The sequence below is a fragment of the Pan troglodytes genome, chromosome 3 (assembly GCF_028858775.2).
Source record: "Pan troglodytes isolate AG18354 chromosome 3, NHGRI_mPanTro3-v2.0_pri, whole genome shotgun sequence".
Classification (NCBI taxonomy): Eukaryota; Metazoa; Chordata; class Mammalia; order Primates; family Hominidae; genus Pan; species Pan troglodytes.
In genome coordinates, this window is record NC_072401.2 from 152,905,967 (window position 1) to 152,925,798 (window position 19,832).

General features: G+C 39.9%; 1 protein-coding gene across 35 annotated transcripts in view; it reads right to left on the reverse strand.

The window, feature by feature from the left end:
- Positions 1–1,928: 1,928 nt before the first annotated feature.
- The window catches only part of SH3D19 (SH3 domain containing 19), a 277,157-nt gene continuing 259,253 nt past the window's right edge, over positions 1,929–19,832 (reverse strand). For all 35 annotated transcript variants that reach the window (XM_063809097.1, XM_063809086.1, XM_063809096.1 and 32 more), the window contains 7 exons: positions 19,171–19,301; positions 16,540–16,598; positions 14,497–14,699; positions 13,800–13,852; positions 9,822–10,008; positions 9,271–9,368; positions 1,929–3,854 (listed from right to left, as the gene is read on the reverse strand). In XM_063809097.1, the coding sequence (XP_063665167.1) occupies positions 3,738–3,854; positions 9,271–9,368; positions 9,822–10,008; positions 13,800–13,852; positions 14,497–14,699; positions 16,540–16,598; positions 19,171–19,301 (848 nt within the window). In that variant the 3' untranslated portion in view covers positions 1,929–3,737. The remainder of the gene's footprint in view (positions 3,855–9,270; positions 9,369–9,821; positions 10,009–13,799; positions 13,853–14,496; positions 14,700–16,539; positions 16,599–19,170; positions 19,302–19,832) is intronic.

Below are 19,832 nucleotides of genomic sequence, written 5' to 3' on the forward strand. Positions count from 1 at the left end.
ATTTGACATTAATTAAAAGAAATAAACCATTAATGATTATACCAAAGTGAACATATCGCCTTATAATTAGTCCATACAGTCATCATTATTTTCTCTAGGTATATTTAGGTAAGCTTAAGAAACTGAGTAAAAACTAAGACATGAATGTTAGGAGTATTGGTCTACAATCTTATAGAAAAATGATTTTTTTTTTCAAATGCAAGTTCTACTAATAAATTCTGATAAACGCACTTTCTTTCATTTTGAATATTACAGACTGAATTCAAGACCTGTGATTTCTATGAGCACAATGACAGATATATTCCATTACCCTTCCAGCCATGTAAACAAGGGCATCTTTTAAAGAAAAACGCTTTTAGTGTTCAAAGGATAAGAATAATATATTAAATGGCTTCTCTAGGTTTTTTTTCAACTGAGTCGCCTTGCTTGGAAAGCCTTCTCTAGGTTTTTTTTTTGTTTTTGAGACGGAGTCTCACTCTGTCGCTTAGGCTGGAGTGCAGTGGCGCGATCTTGGTTCACTGCAAGCTCCGCCTCCTGGTTTCACGCCATTCTCTTGCCTCAGCCTCCCGAGTAGCTGGGACTACAGGTGCCCGCCACCATGCCCGGCTAATTTTTTGTATTTTTAGTAGAGACGGGGTTTCATGGTGTTAGCCAGGATGGTCTCGATCTCCTGACCTCGTGATCCGCCCGCCTCAGCCTGCCAAAGTGCTGGGATTACAGTCGTGAGCCACCGCGCCCAGCCCTCTAGGTTTAATTTATCAAAGAAAAAGGATTAAGAGATTCTAGTTTGAGGAGGTTTAGATGAACAAGATCAGATTTTAACCTAAAATTCCTGAAAGGAAACAGAATGTGTTCCTATTTCTCTCCCATAAAATTCACTGAGTATAAAAATTATGTTTCTCCTTAAACATGGTCAGTCTTGCCTTGAATTCAATCAATATACAGAATAAGAAAGTACCTATGAGGCCGGGCTCGGTGGCTCACGCCTGTAATCCCAGCACTTTGGGAGGCCGAGGTGGGTGGATCACGAGGTCAGCAAATCGAGACCATCCTGGCTAACACGATGAAGCCCCGTCTCTACTAAAAATACAAAAAATTAGCCGGGCGTGGTGGTGGGCGCCTGTAGTCCCAGCTACTCGGGAGGCTGCGGCAGGAGAATGGCGTGAACCCAGGAGGTGGAGCTTGCAGTGAGCCGAGATCGTGCCTCCGCACTCCAGCCTAGGCGATAGAGGGAGACTCCATCTCAAAAAAAAAAAAAAAAAAAAAAAGAAAGTGTCTATGAGAGCCCATATGTTACCTTTTTGCTTCCTGTCAGTTGAGTAGGTAATAAGTGGCAAGCACAACATAGAACATGAGAGTGAAATGACATAAAACTGTGAATTTTTAGTATAGATTTATGTCAAAAATTAAAGAGGAAAGATATTGAGTGAATCCAAGATGGTATTGCTGTATGTGAAAGTCATTCATCCATCCATCCATCCATTCCAACCAACCAACTCACCCAACCCACCAACCAACCTTTATTGAGCCTGAATGGTGCAAAGGACTAGAGATACAAAGATAAATAAGGTACCACAGGCCAGGTGCAGTAATACCAGCACTTTGGGAGGCTGAGGCAGGCAGACTGCTTGAGCCCAGGTGTTTGAAACCAGCCTGGGAAACATGGCGAAACCCTGTCTCTACAAAAAGAAAAAAAAAATACCAGAAATTAGCTGGGCATGGTGGTGTGCGCCTGTAGTCCCAGCTACTCAGGAGGCTGTGGCAGGAGAATCACTTGAGCCCAGGAGGCAGAGGCTGCAGTGAGCCAACATTGCATTGCACTCCAGCCTGGTCAAAGGGAATTAAATCCTGTCTCAAAACAAAACAAAACAAAACAAAAAGATACCACCTCCATTCTCAAAAAACTCAGTCTAGTATGAGAAAGGGACTTTGAAAGTTCAGTTCAGTTTATTACAGTGTCAAGTAGATTTACAACTATTGCACTTATCATTCTGCTGACAGAAGGCCAAAACTGAAGATTGAGATTTTCCTCTAATAAAGATAGGTTTTCAGAATCTTCAATATAAGATGTTAAAATTATAAAGGCAAAGATATATAACTCATGTTCCATTCCATATCCTTCCTGCTGTTGTACAGTTTGCTGCAAATGATAATTTAATTTGGATAATGCTTTAAATCATTGATTTCTCATGAAATTACTTTTGAGTGAAATTTGACAAGAATTTTCTTTATACTCTCTTCTTTACCAAAACATATTAGAAGTCCCCATAGTCCAAAATAAAATGTAACCATAGAATGGGGAGATAACTTTAGTCAAAGACCAAGTAAATATTACCTTCTTTGCAGAACTCCAGGTTGTAGTCACGTAAAAGTGTGGCCACTTGTTGCCTAACTTTTTGGACAATGGGAAAAAAAAAAACAATAAAAGCTAAAATGTGGTCCAGCATATGAAACTCTTCTCAAAAACAGAAGAAAGTCATGACCATTGTTGGGAAAGTGTTTTACATTTCCAATGAAATTCTATTCCATTGATCTGTTTGGACGATTGTCTTCAACCTATTTGGCTCTAGCCCATAAATTGTAATTGATTCAGTCATGTAAAGAACCACTTTTATCTTAAGCTTAGAATTTATAACAATGGAAAGCAGGAAAGTGGTTTTTCATTCACTCTAATAATTGTGCAGGGATAAGCTAGAGAAAAAATAAAACAAAAAAGTACCAGTCTTCTCTCCTCTTAAATTATTTTTCATTCTGATTATATTACAAAGAAATGAGCTGTGGAGGTTTGGCACTGTTTTCCATCTTAACAGTTGTTCTGTATTGTAAGATTTTATATGTGATTCATAATGTACTACTATAACAAGACACAGTTTTTATATATTACTGGAATAATGCAAAGAAAATGAATTTTCCTTTGGGTCCAGTAATTGTCAAAGGAATGATTGCAGATTCAGAAAATGTGCTTTGTAATAACCCTGTTAACATAAAGTATACACTGAGGAAAAAAGTAAGTATGGCACATATATGGAAGGATTAGTTGTATTAGCAAGGCATTTCAGGGATGCTTTTGGTTCTTTAGACTAAGTAAGATACATCCAATTTAGACCCCCTTCAAATCCTTAGACAAATGGGAATCACTTGGTAACATAAAGATTATTTTAGTGGGCAGGGGCTGATTTCACCATGTGCTTACAAATGTTCCAACTAGTCGGTAAACTATCCCATCTGAAGGAAGGATTTGCTCTGGTAATAAGGCTGATACGCTCAAGCTGTAAGAATTAATTTGAATATCAAAAATGAAATTGAGATTGCTAACCATGTCCTGATAGTTACAGGATGTAGAATATTAAATGTCCTCTTTTTTAACTAAAGTAAAAAAATGAAGAAGCATGGTTAATTCACTTGTGCTGATTAAAACGGATGTCCACGTGCAACTTCTGCGTGTGAGCCTCCCCATGCTGCCATGCCACCAGATGCTTTCCCTTCACCTTGCTAATCCCACTAGATGTTTTCCTCGGTAGAATCCTAGCTCATGGGTTTCCATGTGCATGTTTCTATTGTAATGAAAATTAACTACAAAATCTGAACGTTTTCTGCTTTCAGAAAATTCTAGTGTACCATGTACAGCTTAGATATTTCTTTTTCAGTTAAAAAAAAATAGTGCAAAAACATATCTGATAGTCAAGGTGATAGTTCAAGTGAGTTCTTGTGCCAAGGAACACAGTCAAGCTTCTCCTCTAGCTGATGTGTAGAAACTGTATGTAGTTTTTGGGAAATATTCCAGATTTTCCCATAAGTTCTCCACTCATCCAGTCATCATCTACAGATTCCAGCTCTGTTATTATATCTCCAGCCTGTAAGACAAAAGGAGTTAGAATTACTGGTTTCTGTTGAGAATAAGCATGGTAAATAGTGGCCTGCCTAGGGCAGCATGAATAATCTTCTCTGTATAACTCATTTATCTTGATTGCTGAGAATTAAATGACAACAATGATCTATACCTAATGATGCCATTTGCTTGTAAGCCTCTATCCCTTAAATCTCATTCCTTTGCCACTGCCACCCTTGCTGCACTTTGATTTTCCTTCTTATACTTTGTGCCTCTCAAATTCACCACTCCTAATCTAAAATCCCTCTTGAACAAATAATACCAGTTATCACACACACACACACACACACACGATTATTTATTGAATACCCACTATGTGTCAGACACTGTTCTGAGCACAATTAATATTCCCTCATTCTACAACGGGAAGGCAAATAAACTGGCAGAAGAGGACAGAAAGCATGGGATTGCCAACTCATTAGGGCCATCAAGGGAGGGCCTCACTGAAGGTGTCATATAGGCAAAGATTTGGAGATGAGAAAGTGAGTCATGTGCTTCCTGTATGCCTTGTCTTATTCTGTGTACTTCACAGGAACTAACTCTTATGTAAACACCACCACAGTCCTAGAGATGAGTACTATGTTATCCTCATTTTAGAGATTTTTTTTTTTTTTTTTTTTTTTTTGAGACAGAGTCTCGCTCTGTCACCCAGGCTGGAGTGCAATGGCGCGATCTCGGCTCACTGCAACCTCTGCCTCCCAGGTTCAAACAATTCTCCTGCCTTAGCCTCCCGAGCAGCTGGGGTTACAGGTGCCCGCCACCACGTCCAGCTATTTTTTGTATTTTTAGTAGAGACAGGGTTTCACCATGTTGGCCAGGCTGGTCTCAAACTCCTGACCTTGTGATCCACCCACCTTGGCCTCACAAAGTGTTGGGGTTACAGGCGTGAGCCACTGCCCCTGGCTGAGATGTATTTTTAGAGATTTCCTTATTTTAGTGAAAAAGAAACCAAAACTCAGATAGACTACGTAACTTGCCAGTGTCGCATGTCTAGTTAGTGGTAGAACCAGGATTCAAATCTAGTGCAATTCCTGGGCTTATATTCCTAACCACTAGGCTATGTGGCCACCACATTTTACAATGGACCTTTTTACTTAGAAAGGCTTTTACTGTAATTGCCTTTTATCAACACCCAGAGCATTTTGCACTCTACATTTATTCTTGCACATAATGGCATTTCTCCTCTACCATTTGGTTTATCACATTCCTCCTATGGCCCCAGTATCTTTTTTTTGAGACAAAGTCTCGCTCTGTGGCCCAGGCTGGAGTGCAGTGGCACGATCTCGGCTCACTGCAACCTCTGCCTCCCAGGTTCAAGTGATTCTCCTGCCATGGCCTCAATATCAAATTTGCATTTTTTCCCATCTTAAAGAGCTTCACCTTGACTCAGGACACTGTTTTATCTTCATCAGGTTAGTCAAAGGGGCTGTGTGTCTTATTCATGTGCAAATTAGAATTCCTTCAGCAGATGAAGACATAACTATTTTGTTCTTTATAGTTTCTAAACATTTCTTAGAATCTGTGTTTAAGATGCTACAATGGTCCCAGATGACTCTGGCTACTGTTAAGACTACCTTTATTGGGCTAAATGAATTTATTTGTAGCCCTAGTACATTACCCTCTGGAAAAAAAATGGCTTGATTTAAGGCTTTTCTTTATGGAAAATGAAAAGGAAACATGCAATCAGATGTTATTAATTTACTCTGCTCTGCTAAAATGTGTAAAAATTCTGGCAATTCAAAGTTTTTGTTATAAATAAGTTCCTTCTGGTTCCTAAATTATAATTTAATAGTTAACTGAAGCTATTTTATTTAGATCTGGTCCAAACCTACATACCATGTCAGTTTCCTGAGGGCTAGGACTATTTTCTTTTTTAGATGGAGTTTTGCTCTTGTTGCCCAGGCTGGAGTGCAATGGCATGATCTCGGCTCACTGCAACCTCCGCCTCCCAGGTTCAAGAGATTCTCCTGCCTCAGCCTCCTGAGTAGCTGGGACTAAAGGTATGCACCACCACACCTGGCTAGTTTTGTATTTTTTTAGCAGAGACGGGGTTTCTCCATGTTGGTCAGGCTGGTCTTGAACTCCCGACCTCAGGTGATCCACTCACCTTGGCCTCCCAAAGTGCTGGGATTACAGCCGTGAGCCACTGCACCCAGCCAGGCTAGGACTATTTTCAAAAATTAGTTTTGGCCGGGTGCAGTGGCTCACACCTGTAATCCTAACACTTTGGGAGGCCAAGGCAGGTGGATTGTCTGAGCTCAGGAGTTCAAGACCAGCCCGGCAACACAGTGAAACTCTGTCTCTACTAAAATACAAAAAATTAGCTGGGCACGGTGGCATGCACCTGTAGTCCCAGCTACTCAGGAGGCCGAGGCAGGAGAATTGCTAGAATCCAGGAGGCGGAGGTTGCAGTGAGCCGAGATCGCGCCGCTGACTGCACTCCAGCCTGGGCAGCAGAACAAGACTCCTTCTCTAAAAAAAAAAAAAAAAAAAAAAAAATTAGTTTAATCTATTAACATTCTGTGGATATTTAATAAAACTGAAAGCAGTGCAGAATCCCTTAACAACAACAATAACAACAACAATTCTAACAATTCTAGAACTATCTTATGGACAACCATTTGTAAAATGAAATGAAGATAACCTGTTTTCTGGAGGATACTGTGCATTCTGTTATTTATACTGACATAGTTTAAATGAAGACCAAAATAACATCCAAGAAGTTTGAATTCAGATTCTTCACTTGCAGTAAGTTTATGTAAAGATAAAAGGGATACATTTTGAGCCACTGACTCTCAAGGACTAAGGCAACAGCTTTCTTTCTTTCTTTCTTTTTAAAATTTTGTTTTAAAGACCAAGATGTTAAAGGAAAAAAAGGGAACTGATAGAAGGTTACGAATTTTTAATTTTGCATAGCTTACAGCATAAGAAATACCTATCATTTATGGCTGGGTGTGGTGACTTATGCCTGTAACCCAGCTCTTTGGGAGGTTGAGGCCGATGGATCGCCTTGAGCTCATGAGTTTGAGACCAGCCTGGGCGAGACCCAGTCTCTACAAAGAATACCAAAAATTAGCCAGGCATTGGTGGCTCACACCTGTAGTCCCAGCTACTCAGGAAGCTGAGGGCTGGAGAATCGCTTGAGCCCAGGAAGCCGAGGCTGCACAGTGAGCTGAGATTGTGTCACTGCACTTCAGCCTGAGCAACAGAGTGAGACCCTGTCTCAGAAACAAAACAAAATAAAACAAAACCAAAAAAAAAAAAAAAAAAGAAAGAAAGGAAGGAAGGAAAGGAAAGAAGGGAAAGAACGGAAAGAAAGGAAAGAAAGAAAGAGAGAGAGGCCGGGCATGGTGGCTCACACCTGTAACCCCAGCACTTTTGGAGGCTGAGGCAGGCAGATCACGAGGTCAGGAGTTTGAGACCAGCCTGGCCAATATGGTGAAACCCCGTCTCTGCTAAAAATACAAAAATTAGTCAGGTGTGGTGGCGTGTGCCTGTAGTCCCAGCTACTTGGGAGGCTGAGGCAGAAGAATTGCTTGAACCCAGGAGGCAGACCGAGATCATGCCACTGCAATCCAGCCTGGGCGACAGAGCGAGACTCCATCTCAAAAAAAAAAAAAAAAAAAAAAAAAGAAAGGAAGGAAGAATAAGAAATATCTATTATTTGCTAACAATATATTATAACAGAAATGACATTTAATACAAAAAGATGAAATAACATTTTATTATTCAGAATAAAGTAAAACCCCATCACAAAATAGGAAGTTAGCAACTTTACGGTGACATATTTCAGTCAAGGCATCCCCCCTTACCCCGACAAAGGCTGCACATACCTGATTTAGGTATTGCCTTGTTTTCCTCTTTTTCTTTGTTGAGATGGGGTCTTGCTATGTTGACCAGGCTGGTCTTAAACTCCTGGCCTCAAGCGATCCTCCTGCCTTGACTTCCCAAAAGTGTTGGGATTAGAGGTGTGAGCCACTGTTGCTCAGCCTTTTTCTCATCTTGTTGCAGACAAGTGAAAACCCTGTTTGGTTGTCCACTGTTTTAAACCACACCTTGTCCAATCATTCCTTGATATGTTAATTCTTTCTATGGCATCCTTTCCTCTGACTGAATATCTTCAATGATAGAGAATTTACCACTGCCTGACACAGGCTATTTTGACAGCAGTGACTACTAAAACCACCCTCCTTCTTCTAGCACTGTTCCCAAAGTGCTTTCCTCTGACTATGGTCCAGTTGTGGATTAGGGAAATAGAATCATGAAAATATCTACTTTTGGCCGGGCGCGGTGGCTCACGCCTGTAATCCCAGCACTTTTGGAGGCTGAGGTGGGTGGATCAACAGGTCAGGAGATCAAGACCATCCTCACTAACATGGTGAAACCTCGTCTCTACTAAAAAAAATACAAAAAAATTAGCTGGGCATGGTGGCGGGCACCTGTAGTCCCAGCTATTCGGGAGGCTGAGGCAGGAGAATGGCGTGAACCCGGGAGGTGGAGCTTGCAGTGAGCCGAGATCGCCCCACTGCACTCCAGCCTGGGCGACAGAGCGAGACTCTGTCTCAAAAAAGAAAAGAAAAGAAAAGAAAAGAAAATATCTACTTTTACTTTAAGAAGAAATTAGGCATTTCTTCGGTGAAAAAAAAAAAAAAACCTTTGCAAACTAGCTCAACCTTTTGGGACTATTTCCCCAAACCTCTGGTCATTGCCTTTGTGGACAAGAGTGCAGTGGCACAATCTTGGCTCACTGCAAGCTCCGCCTCCCGGGTTCATGCCATTCTCCTGCCTCAGCCTCCTCAGTAGCTGGGATTACAGGCGCCTGCCACCACACCTGGCTAATTTTTTTGTATTTTTTAGTAGAGACGGGGTTTCACCGTGTTAGCCAGGATGGTCTCGATCTCCTGACCTCGTGATCCCCCCACCTCAGCCTCCCAAAGGAATTTAGTGTCTTATGAGGCTACTATGCTACTAGTGCAAATTGTAGCAGGTGCTATCTGATTCTCCATCAATTTCAAAGACATATCAATGGCAGGCTTGCAGGGCCATGTAGACAGTCATCTGTTACCAGGGCTACTAATAAAAACCCTAATATTACTGAGATCTGATGACCTAAGACCAAGGAACAAGGGATTACTTTGGGGATGTATGGGGGTGTAAAGCCAAGGTTTTCTCTAACTACATTAATGCCTGGTTGATACTGTAAATTAACAGGCCTATTTGCACTGTTCACTTTCTCTAATGTCTTCCCCTACAATTAGGGCCTGAGATCTCTTCATTCTTGAGTAATGATTAATATTCCACCCAAATGTTCCATCCTTCAATGGAAAACATTTAAAAAATTATAGTGCTTAATGCAGTTATGAAGAGATACACATTCTGACCTTGAAGGAAAGTTCATCTTCATTCTCCCCTCGGAAATCATATAAGGCTTTGGCCTTCCTCCCCTTCGGTACTATGGCCAACATACTTTTTGCCTCAGCTGTGAAGACATAAAAAATTTAAATATATAGAAACACAGTGGACTAAAACACAAATCTAACATTTTTTTAAGAAAACGCTTATCGCTCTAAAAACACAGTATCTTCTCTTCAGAGGTAGTGATATTAGGCAAAGAAAAACATTTTTAAAAACATGTTCAATTAATTTTGAACTTATTTAACTTTCAAAAAGATGAATAATGTTCTCTTAGCAGGGAAAAATTATGTAAACTATATTTATTAGATGGAATTAGCCATTATTTAGTGAAGACATTATCTTTTTTTTCTATAACTCTAACAAAGCATATGAATGAAGTTTGCATAACTTCATGTATCAGCTCTTTCAAATATAGACAGACAAACTGAGCATGGCCAGAGGGGAAAGGAATGTACATAGTTTTGAAGGTTTCAGGCTCCCCGTAAGGAGTCGCATTCATGTCTTGCGGTTGTCATACCTGGGCAGGGCCTCACAAACACTGCTGGGAAGATCCCCTCCCTGTCCTGCAGTCTGCCCCTGCACCAGTCAGAATCCAGACGTTCCAGAATCTGGATCCGGTCTCCCCTCTTGAATGATAAGTCATCACTGGTCTCTGCTGTAAAACTGTGAAGAGCTTCACACCATTCTGCCGAAAGACTGTTAACCTGTTATCAAATTAGAAGTGTGGTCAGAAGTGTAAGATTTTATTTGAAATTGAGTTCTACAAAGCTTAAAAAGTAGTGGAGAAAAAAAAACTAAGGGGTCTTAAGATTTCAAAGCCTGAAGACTTCTTTAAATTATCTAATACTTTATGTTGCTATCAAGTTTCAGAAATAAAAGTTTCCAATAATTTTTTCTTAAATTATAACTCTAAATGACAAGTGTGATAGAATTTGTGGCTTTTCTGCTTTTAAGGGATATACAAAGCTTAAGCAAACACTTTTTTACTTTCTTTCTTTTCTTTTCTGAGCCAAGTTCTTACTAAGTAACCCAGGATGGAGTACAGTGGCAGAATCATAGCTCACTGCAGCCTTGACTTCCTGGGCTCAGGCAATCCTCCCTCCTCAGCCTCCCGAGTAGCTGGGACTACAGGTGCAGCCACCACACTCGGCTATTTAATTTAATTTTATTTTTGCAGAAATGAGGTCTCACTATGTTGCCCAGGCTGGTCTTGAACTCTTGGCTCAAGTGATCCTCCCACCCTCCCAAAGTTCTGGGATTACAGGCATGATCCATGAATTCCCAGGTCTTTACTTGATTCAGAGACAATTAGAGTCCATAGCACAGAACTTCATCAATTCACACTTTTAATTTTATGAGCTGTAGTTAACTCTAAGATTGGCAGGATAACACCCAGATGTGGTGGGCTAGTGTAAGAACACTTTTATCCCAGGCACATTAGAGAAAGGTTTTGCTCTGTGAAGAGGCAACTCTGCCAATTTGGGATGGGAACCCTATGTTCAAGAGGCTCAAGAAGGCAGTAGAGGATAATGAAAAGGCTTTTTTCTTTCGAGATGGAGTCTCGCTCTGTTGCCCAGGCTGAAGGGCAATGACGCAATCTTGGCTCAATGCAACCTCTGTCTCCCGGGTTCAAGCAATTCTCCTGCCTCAGCCTCCCAATTAGCTAGGACTACAGGTGCGCACCACCACACCCAGCTAATTTTTGTATTTTTAGTAGAGACGGGGTTTCACCATGTTGGCCAGGCTGGTCTCGAACTCCTGGCCTGAAGCGATCCACCTGCCTTGGCCTCCCAAGGTGCTGGGATTACAGGAGTGAGCCTCAGCGCCTGGCCGGGACAAAGGCTTTGGAGCTACACAGGCAAGGTTTCCAGACCCAGTTCTGCCACTTCTTAACTTCGTGACACTGGGCAAGACGCTTCTTTTCTCTGAGGCTCAGCTTCATCTTGGGGTTAATAAGAGGATTAAATGAGACAATGCATGTCTAACATTTAGCCCAGTGCCTGGCACATCTTAAGTGCTCAATAACTGATGGCTTATAAAACAAAAACAAAAACAAAAAGCAAGCAAACAACACTAACCCCCTCTTGCTCCTGCACGTGAGTAACCAACCCTAAAGGATGGAACTTATCATTCTCCAAAAATGCAGGCAACAACCATGTGAACATTTCCTTTTGGAGAACTATAGTCAGTTTCCTTCTTGTTTCACTTTATCAGTGGATAGGGATAAAGAATTAAGGGACACACAGGCCAATTACAAGTGACATTTTCACAAACACAATGATCCCATCAGGCTTAACTCTTCTAAATTTGTCACAAAAAACAATGGAAGGCCGGATGTGGTGGATCACCCCTGTAATCCTAGCACCTTGGGAGGCTGAGGCAGGTGGAGTGCTTGAGCCCAGGATTTTGAGACCAGCCTGGGCAACAAAATGAGACCCTGTCTACAAAAAATACAAAAATTAGCTGGGAGTGGTGGTGTGTGCCTGTCATCCCAGCTACTTAGGAGGCTGAGGTGGATTGCTTGAGCCTGGGAAGCAGAGGTTGCAGTGAGCTGAGACCTCGACACTGCACTTAGCCTGGGCATCAGAGTGAGATCCTGTCTCAAAAAAAAACAAAAAACAAAAAAACAAAAATAAAACCAAAAATAACAAAAAACTGAAAACAACAGAAGGCACCACATTCCTAGTACCTTTAAGCATTTCTGGGGTCATGCTGAACAGTGTAAAAATTTTAACCCACTATTTTTCTCTTTCTCATTATACAAATGAAACAAATGTTCCTAAATATTTGGAAAGTTGAGAAACGTATAAAGAAATGGAGAAGGCCAGGCGCAGTGGCTCATGCCAGTAATCCCAGCACTTAGGGAGGCCGAGGTGGGTGGATCACGAGGTCAGGAGTTCAAGACCAGCCTGGCCAAGACGGTAAAATCCCGTTTCTGCTAAAACTACAAAAATTAGCGAAGCACAGTGGCAGGCACCTGTAAACCCAGCTACTCGGGAGGTTGAGTCAGGAGAATCACTTGAACCCGGCAGCAGAGGTTGCAGTGAGCCAAGACTGCGCCACTGCACTCCAGCCTGGGCGACAGAGTAAGACTCCGTCTCAAAAAAAAGAAAAAAAAAAAAGAAGTGGGGGAAAAAAACCTACCCGTATATATAATCTTACTACCTAGATGCAAGTTAATACTAGTAACTTGAATGATTTCCTTCCAGTCTTTTTATGCTATATATTCAATTTTATATCCCCTTTCCCTATGTTTCCTCTCATGACATTTAAAATCATTATTTTATTTGATAAATCTAGTTTTTCATAGCTTTAGAATATTCTCCCAATAATGGTCATATTTAGGTTGTTTCCAATTTTTTCTTATTATATTAGCACTATGCTCATCTTTGTGACTAAAACCCTATCTCACTTTTTATCCTTTTCTTAGGGTGATAAATAAGAATGTGTACTTTCTCTCTTTTTTTTTTTTTAACACTCACATGCTTATAATTGCTTGTTTAGTGCTGAGCTGCACTGAATCTTTGTTAACTGAATAGGTTAAATGGTATTTTATTGCTGCTTTATTATATATTTTCTTGATTATTAGAAAGGTTAAATATTTTTTCAATATTAGACACTTACTGTATCTCTTTTATGAATTCTTTTTTTTTTTTTTTCTTTTTTTTTGAGGCAGAGTCTTGCTCTGTCTCCCAGGCTGGAGTGCAGTGGCGCAATCTTGGCTCACTGCAAGCTCTGCCCCCCGGGTTCATGTAATTCCCCTGCCTCAGCCTCCCGAGTAGCTGGGAATACGCACGCTGGTCACCACACCCGGCTGATTTTTTTTGTATTTTTAGCAGAGATGGGGTTTCACCGTGTTAGCCAGGGTGGTCTCGATCCCCTGACCTCGTGATCCGCCCACCTCGGCTTCCCAAAGTGCTGGGATTACAGGCATGAGCCACCGCGCACAGCCTCTTTTATGAATTCTCTAATCATGTCTCTTTTATCATTTTCCTTCTTTCTTTTTTGAGATAGAGTCTCGCACTGCCACCCAGGCTGGAATGCAGTGGTGCTATCTTGGCTCACTGCAACCTCCACCGCCAGGTTCAAGCTATTTTCCTGCTTCAGCCTTCCAAGTAGCTGGGACTATAGGTGCACGCCACCAGGCCTGGTTAATTTTTGTATTTTTAGTAGAGACAGGGTTTCACCATGTTGGCCAGGCTGGTCTTGAACTCCTAACCTCAGGTAATCCACCTGCCTTGGCTTCCCAAAGTGCTGGGATTACAGGCATGAGCCACTGTGCCCAGCCTCTGTTTTCATTTTCTATCAGGGTTTGCATGTTTTTGTATGAGCTCTCTATATAAAATATATTAATCATCTAAGAATTTATTACAAACATTTGTTGTATGAATTGAAAAATTAATTCATACTATATTCTCTTAAAAATTATGATTTTAATATTCCTCCCAGAGTCTGAACCTGGCTGTCACTATAGTCATCTGTTCAAGCAGCCTACCTGAGAGTTTGAGCCAGAATCTTCTTTTTTGGTTTTCAGTGGTACCTTTGTGCCTACATTAAAAAAACAAACAAACACAAGAAGTCAGAACATTAGATGTGAAGGCCACATAGTATTAAAAACAAATGGTTGAGGTGGGAGGTGGGAGTGAAGAGTCTGGGATTCCACTCCGGTCTCTTCATGTATTGCCTATGTTGCGTTAACCTGTACTAACTTCACTGAGCTCGTTTAGTTAATTGTAAACACAACTATTTATAGTCTATATACATTAGTAACAGTCTATAGTTCATTTCTGTTTAAAAGTCTTTGCTATTTATTTATTAGATACAGAGTCTGGCTCTGTTGCCCAGGCTGGAGTGCAGTGGTACAATCATAGCTCACTGTAGCCTTGAACTCCTGGTCTCAGGCAATCCGCCCACCGTGGCCTCTCAAAGTGTTGGAATTACAGGTCTGAGCCATCATACCCAGCCTCTTTGCCATTTCTTATATGAAGCTATTGCTAATTACCTAAAATACCAAAACCAGCTCTTTGAGAGATGCCCACAAATAATGTCTATCCCACACAAATTCCCATTTTAAAATCAGTTTTCCTTCTACCGTAAAAATATGGCAATATGGATACAGCTTAAGTATAATGATATTATTTGGTTTATTTGAATTAGGACATAACATAATAAAAAAAATTCTCTATACTCACTTAAAACATTTGCACCAGAGGTGGGATAATCCTCAACAGGCTCCACAAAGTTCAGGGGGAAAATCCCAGTTCTGCCTCGAACTTCTCCTCTGGCCCATTCCTCATTCACATACTCTTTAAGAATAATAATTTCTCCCTCTGAGAAACTCAACTCATCCTTCTGCTCTCCAATATATTCAAACCGAGCAACACATCTTGAGCCTCTGAATGAAGAACACATTTTGTGGATTAGACTAGAGAGTGCTTTTAAAATGCTTAAAAACCTTCATTCAGTCTTTCAATAAATATTTATTCTGGGTTTACCATGGAATAAGGTATACTAGGCTAATTTGAAATTATTCCACGAAAAAGAGTAAGTTACACTTTTAAGTAACAGATATGAACCTATTCACTCAGAAAGGCTGAAGCTCAAGGTCTCGGAGTGCATGCAGCTGGGTGGTTAGTTTACCCTGCTGTGTCTTTTGATCATCTTACTCCCCAGTCTCCGTATGTTTGTATCCTTGGGCCACAGCAATCCATGGTCCAGTCTGAACCCTTTCAATCATAAATGCACTGAGTTGAGGAGTGCTAACCCTGAGAATCTCAGGGCAATTCATCAAATTTTCTGACTACTAATCAGGGCAGAATGCAATGGGCATCAGCTGGGCAAAGTTGATGTTCAATAGATGCTCAATTAATCAGTGAGCTGGCCTTAAAAACTAGGAGAAGGTTTAAAGAAAACAGAAACTTGGCATATCATAACACACAGTCTTGGAACTAACTCTGTTGCCTTTAAAAATGATTTTTTTAATCTCCTTTAAAAGGGCTTCATTTCTGACATTTGGAACAATCCTTACATGATCTGCAATTTTGACTGAAAGTAAGATAAAAGCAGAGATAAAATTGTGTCTCTAGAAGGTGTGCTTTAATACTAATCCCTAGATTTGAGGGTTTAGAAAGGAAGTTTCAATAGCAACAGGCTAAGGAGAAGCAATTGCCTAAAAAGAAAAGGTTGATTCTAGCTTTAATAGAATTCTGATTTAAGTCAGATCAATGGGTCAATGACTGTAAAAGCCCACTTCAAATCCAACCTGCTGAGACACAGTATATGCTGCTTAAAAATAGAGAAAAACTGAATCTGAAATAGAATTCAACTATTGTGGATCAGAAGTTTTCTTATTTGTGATAACCTTTGCATTTGTTTTCTAAAGTCCTCTGGGAGCATCTGCTTATGTCTGACCTATTCATAGACAGGTTTACAGTCTTCAGCAGGTAATGAATTCTATTAATTTGCTCATTTAACTAGAATATAAAGTTGCATTGTGGCAGTGCTTTAAATCACAAAGGAGTTACAATGACACATAAAAGGGTATATAAATTCAGGGAAACGTCCTCAGAGATAAAGGAAAACCCCTTCAACTTAACTCTTCCTTCACTTTCTTCTAGTTCCTCTTAAAAACAAAAACATACAAAATGTCTAGCAGTTATTGTAGGATTCATATTTCTATAGGATTTAATTATTTCTCATGACAAAAATGCTTGAACCTTCTAAAAACTGGGTGAACACTAGATGGCCAAAATAAAATGCAGTAAATGATGAAACTATCTCTGCTCATGCTGAGACCAGGCTGCAGGAAGCATTGGCATAGACTGTCTTTGCTGCTTTCTTTATGTCCTGCACTGATGTTGGAGAGTTGCTTAGGTAAGCTTCTATCAGCAGGTTCATGATGTATTTTCATCAGAATTTTAATCCATTGTCACCTTTTAAACAAGTTTTCTTTGTAATTAAAAAGACACAATGAGAATGTGAATTATCACCACGTGAAGTGTTTTCTTTTAAAATAAAGAATAAATAAATAATAGAGATGGGTTCTTGCTATGTGGCCCAGGTTAGTCTTGAACTCCTGGCATCAAGCAATCCTCCCACCTCAGCCTCCCAAAGTACTGGGATATGGGTCTGAGCCACCATGCCTGGCCTTGGAGTGTTTTAAGCTTGATAATTCTTCATGATATAGATGGTTATCTCCTTTGTATTTTGTGTAAAAGAACACAAATAGAACTTACTTAACACAATGAGATGAAACGCATTCTCTTTTCCCATCTCCTCCTTCTGGGATATCAATCTAGCAAAGATAAAATCAAGGCAACAATTATATTTTTTTGAGATTTTCATAAGATAAATTTAAGGTTAAGTAATTAGAAAGTACACGACTGAAATCGATCGGTTTAGCTAGGTGTTAATCTGATTAAGAGGAACTACAGGTGCTAAATGTAAAACAAATCCTGAATTTGGATTAAAAAAAAAGTGTAACTTGTGAAGTAGCCTTCCTTGAGTAGCCAATCAATTCTCTTATTTACTCGAATAACCACATTAATATCACTCTAATTCTGACTGAATTTTCTCTATCCCATTTTTTTTTTTTTTTTTTTTTGAGACAGGGTCTTACTCTGTCACCCAGGCTGGAGTGCAGCGGCACAATCAGAACTCACTGCAGCCTCGACCTCCCAGCCTCAAGTGATCCTCTTGCTTTAGCCCCCACAAGTAGCTGGGACTACCGGTGTGCACCACCACACCCGGCAAATTTTTGTATTTTTAGTAGAGACAGGGTTTCACCATTGTTGCCTGGGCTGGTCTTGAACTCTTGGACTCAAGCAATCTGCCTGCCTTAGCCTCCCAAAGTGCTGGTATTATAGGTGTGAGCTGCCGCACCCTGCCAGCTCTATCCCATATTTTCCAGGTTGAAAACTGCAGCTGAGAAGGACTTAACATAGAAATCAGGCATTAGCCCTGCCACACCTACTCCAAGTGTTGGTAGAATCCTGCAATACTTCTCTGACCCCAAGATAAAACATTTCAATAAAACTTTGGATTCTCGGGCTGGGCACAGTGGCTCACGCCTGTAATCCCAGCACTCTGGGAGGATCAGGATTTCGAGACTAGTCCGGCCCGGGTGACAACAGTGAGACTGTCTCAAAAACAAAACAAAACAAAAACAACTTGTGGATTCTCTTCACATTTATAACTGAAATATTTTCCCCCTTCAACATGAATAGGGAAGAAAGGAATCTGTATTTAGCAAACTAAGTGGCAACACTTTGTTTTATTTTATTTATTTATTTTTTGAGACAGGGTCTCACTCTGTTGCCCAGGCTGGAGTGCAATGGCGTGATCATGGCTCACTGCAGCCTTGCCCTCCCATGCTCACACCATCCTCCCACTTCAGCCTCCCAAGTAGCTGGGACTACACACGTGTGACACCATGCCAAGTTAATTTTTCAATTTTTTGTGGGTACAGGGTCTCACTATGTTGCCCAGGCTGGTCTTGAACTCCTGAGCTCAAGTGATCCTACCTACCGCCTCAGCCTCCCAAAGTGTTGGGATTACAGGCATGAGCCACTGTGCCCAGCCAAGCACTTAATATAATATCTCATTTACAAGGCTCAGAAGAGGAGGGCTGGGTTGCAATAAAATATTTGGCTATAATGCATGCAATTTAAAACTACTTAAAGCTTGAGGTTTATATTAAATCAGTGCCTTCTTGATGAATTTTAAAGGTTTGAAGTTTTAAAACAATTTTTTAAACTTGTGGGCTTAGAAATAACACTTATACCAATAATGTGGCAGATTCTGTGTGATTGATTTCAGTGTGGTAATTGTGCTTTTTAAAGTACTGCTACATTGGGCAGAAGAAAAATGAGGAAGAGTGCTAAAACAAACATTATTCTTAATATTAATTTACAGAATGTGGTTGAATTTCTCCAAAGAATCAAGGCATAGATACACTGGACAATGTTTAATGCCTACCCTTCATAATCCAAGAGACTCAAATTCATTTCTATTTGAAGAATTCAGATTTTCTGTTAGTCTTGTTTTCTAATATTCTGATGTAATGGAATTTATTTACTTTTTCCTTCCAAATAAGCTGTTAATGCTGTTAAGCTAGATTTATTGATATTTCACAGTATCAGTAAGTTATATCAGGGACCGAGTCATCCTATTCCAATTGGTACAAATGTGTGAGGGCAGTCTGATTTTATCCCCATGTTTCACACAGCCATCTGGGCTTACACACAGCTCTCACACACAGGAATGCTTTCACAAGTTAGGCCGTGAGGGTATAAAAATTCTGGTGCTTTAATATAATTTTCCTAATCAGATTAGAAATTATTTTGTGGGTACAACCATTAATGAACCACTATCTCCAATAAAAATACTTCTGTATTCCCAAATAAGTTTTTTTTAAAGATGGAGATAAATAAGAATGGAAAAGATGAAAGAAACTCAAACCAAAATGTACTCCAAAGAAAAGAAGTGGTACCATAACCTCAGAGAACATCTCTACAGGATAAGCTAGTAGCACTGAATTCATGTTCACTAAATGTCTCAAAGAATTACCATATATCCTTAAGTGCTTAACCACTCTCCAAGAACAGCTGATTCACCAGTTGACCTGTGGTGGTCTTTCACTTTAGGATTTCAGACAGCATTTAGGCATTAAGTTCTAACACTCCATAATATAATAATTAACCATCACCTAGTTGACCAAATCCTTATTTTTGAATTTTCCAAATGCCAAATGAATCAATGAAAAAGAGAGAACTAGAATCTGGGTTTATAGTTATTTTTTCCAACCTACAAGTCACATAGAACCCACTGAGTATATGACTAAATTAAAACAAACACAACCCACTTACAATCACTTTGACATAGTTGGCAGGAAATATGCCAATCTGGTTTCTACAGTTCCCTCTGTACCAATCTGTATCTATCTTCTCCAGAAGATAAACAATTTCTCCAGAAGTGAGGTTCAAATCATCAACTTGCTCTGTAATATAAAATTATAGTTATGTATGATGAATTATCCTGGTTGCAGATTTGATAAAAGCACAAAGTAGCATTTAGCTGTGTCCACTGAGGCAGTTATGTTCCACTGATTCTGAGAACAGATTATACTAATCAAATTGACTTAAAAAATGCTATTCTTTTTTTGGACATTGTTATGAGCTCCCTTTTTAAGGACCAAATTAGACATATTTACCATGCTTTGATTGATGGAAAATGGTTGAAAAAAACACTATTGTGTTAGCAAATGTTTCCTACTGTGCCAATATAAAGCCATGCTGAATACACACTGAACAATGAAAAAAGTTTATAGACATGGTATAATATTATTCTTCTCAATTATGCTTAAAAATCATTTTAATTTCAAATATTAACTAAGGGAGTACTACAACTCTTTAGTAAATAAGTTTACCCATACCAAAACAAAAATCAGCCTATCAAGTGGATAAAAAGAGATTGTAAGTAAATCAGGAGTTTATTTGTAGCCTTGGATATGAAGGGTATTTTAAAAATT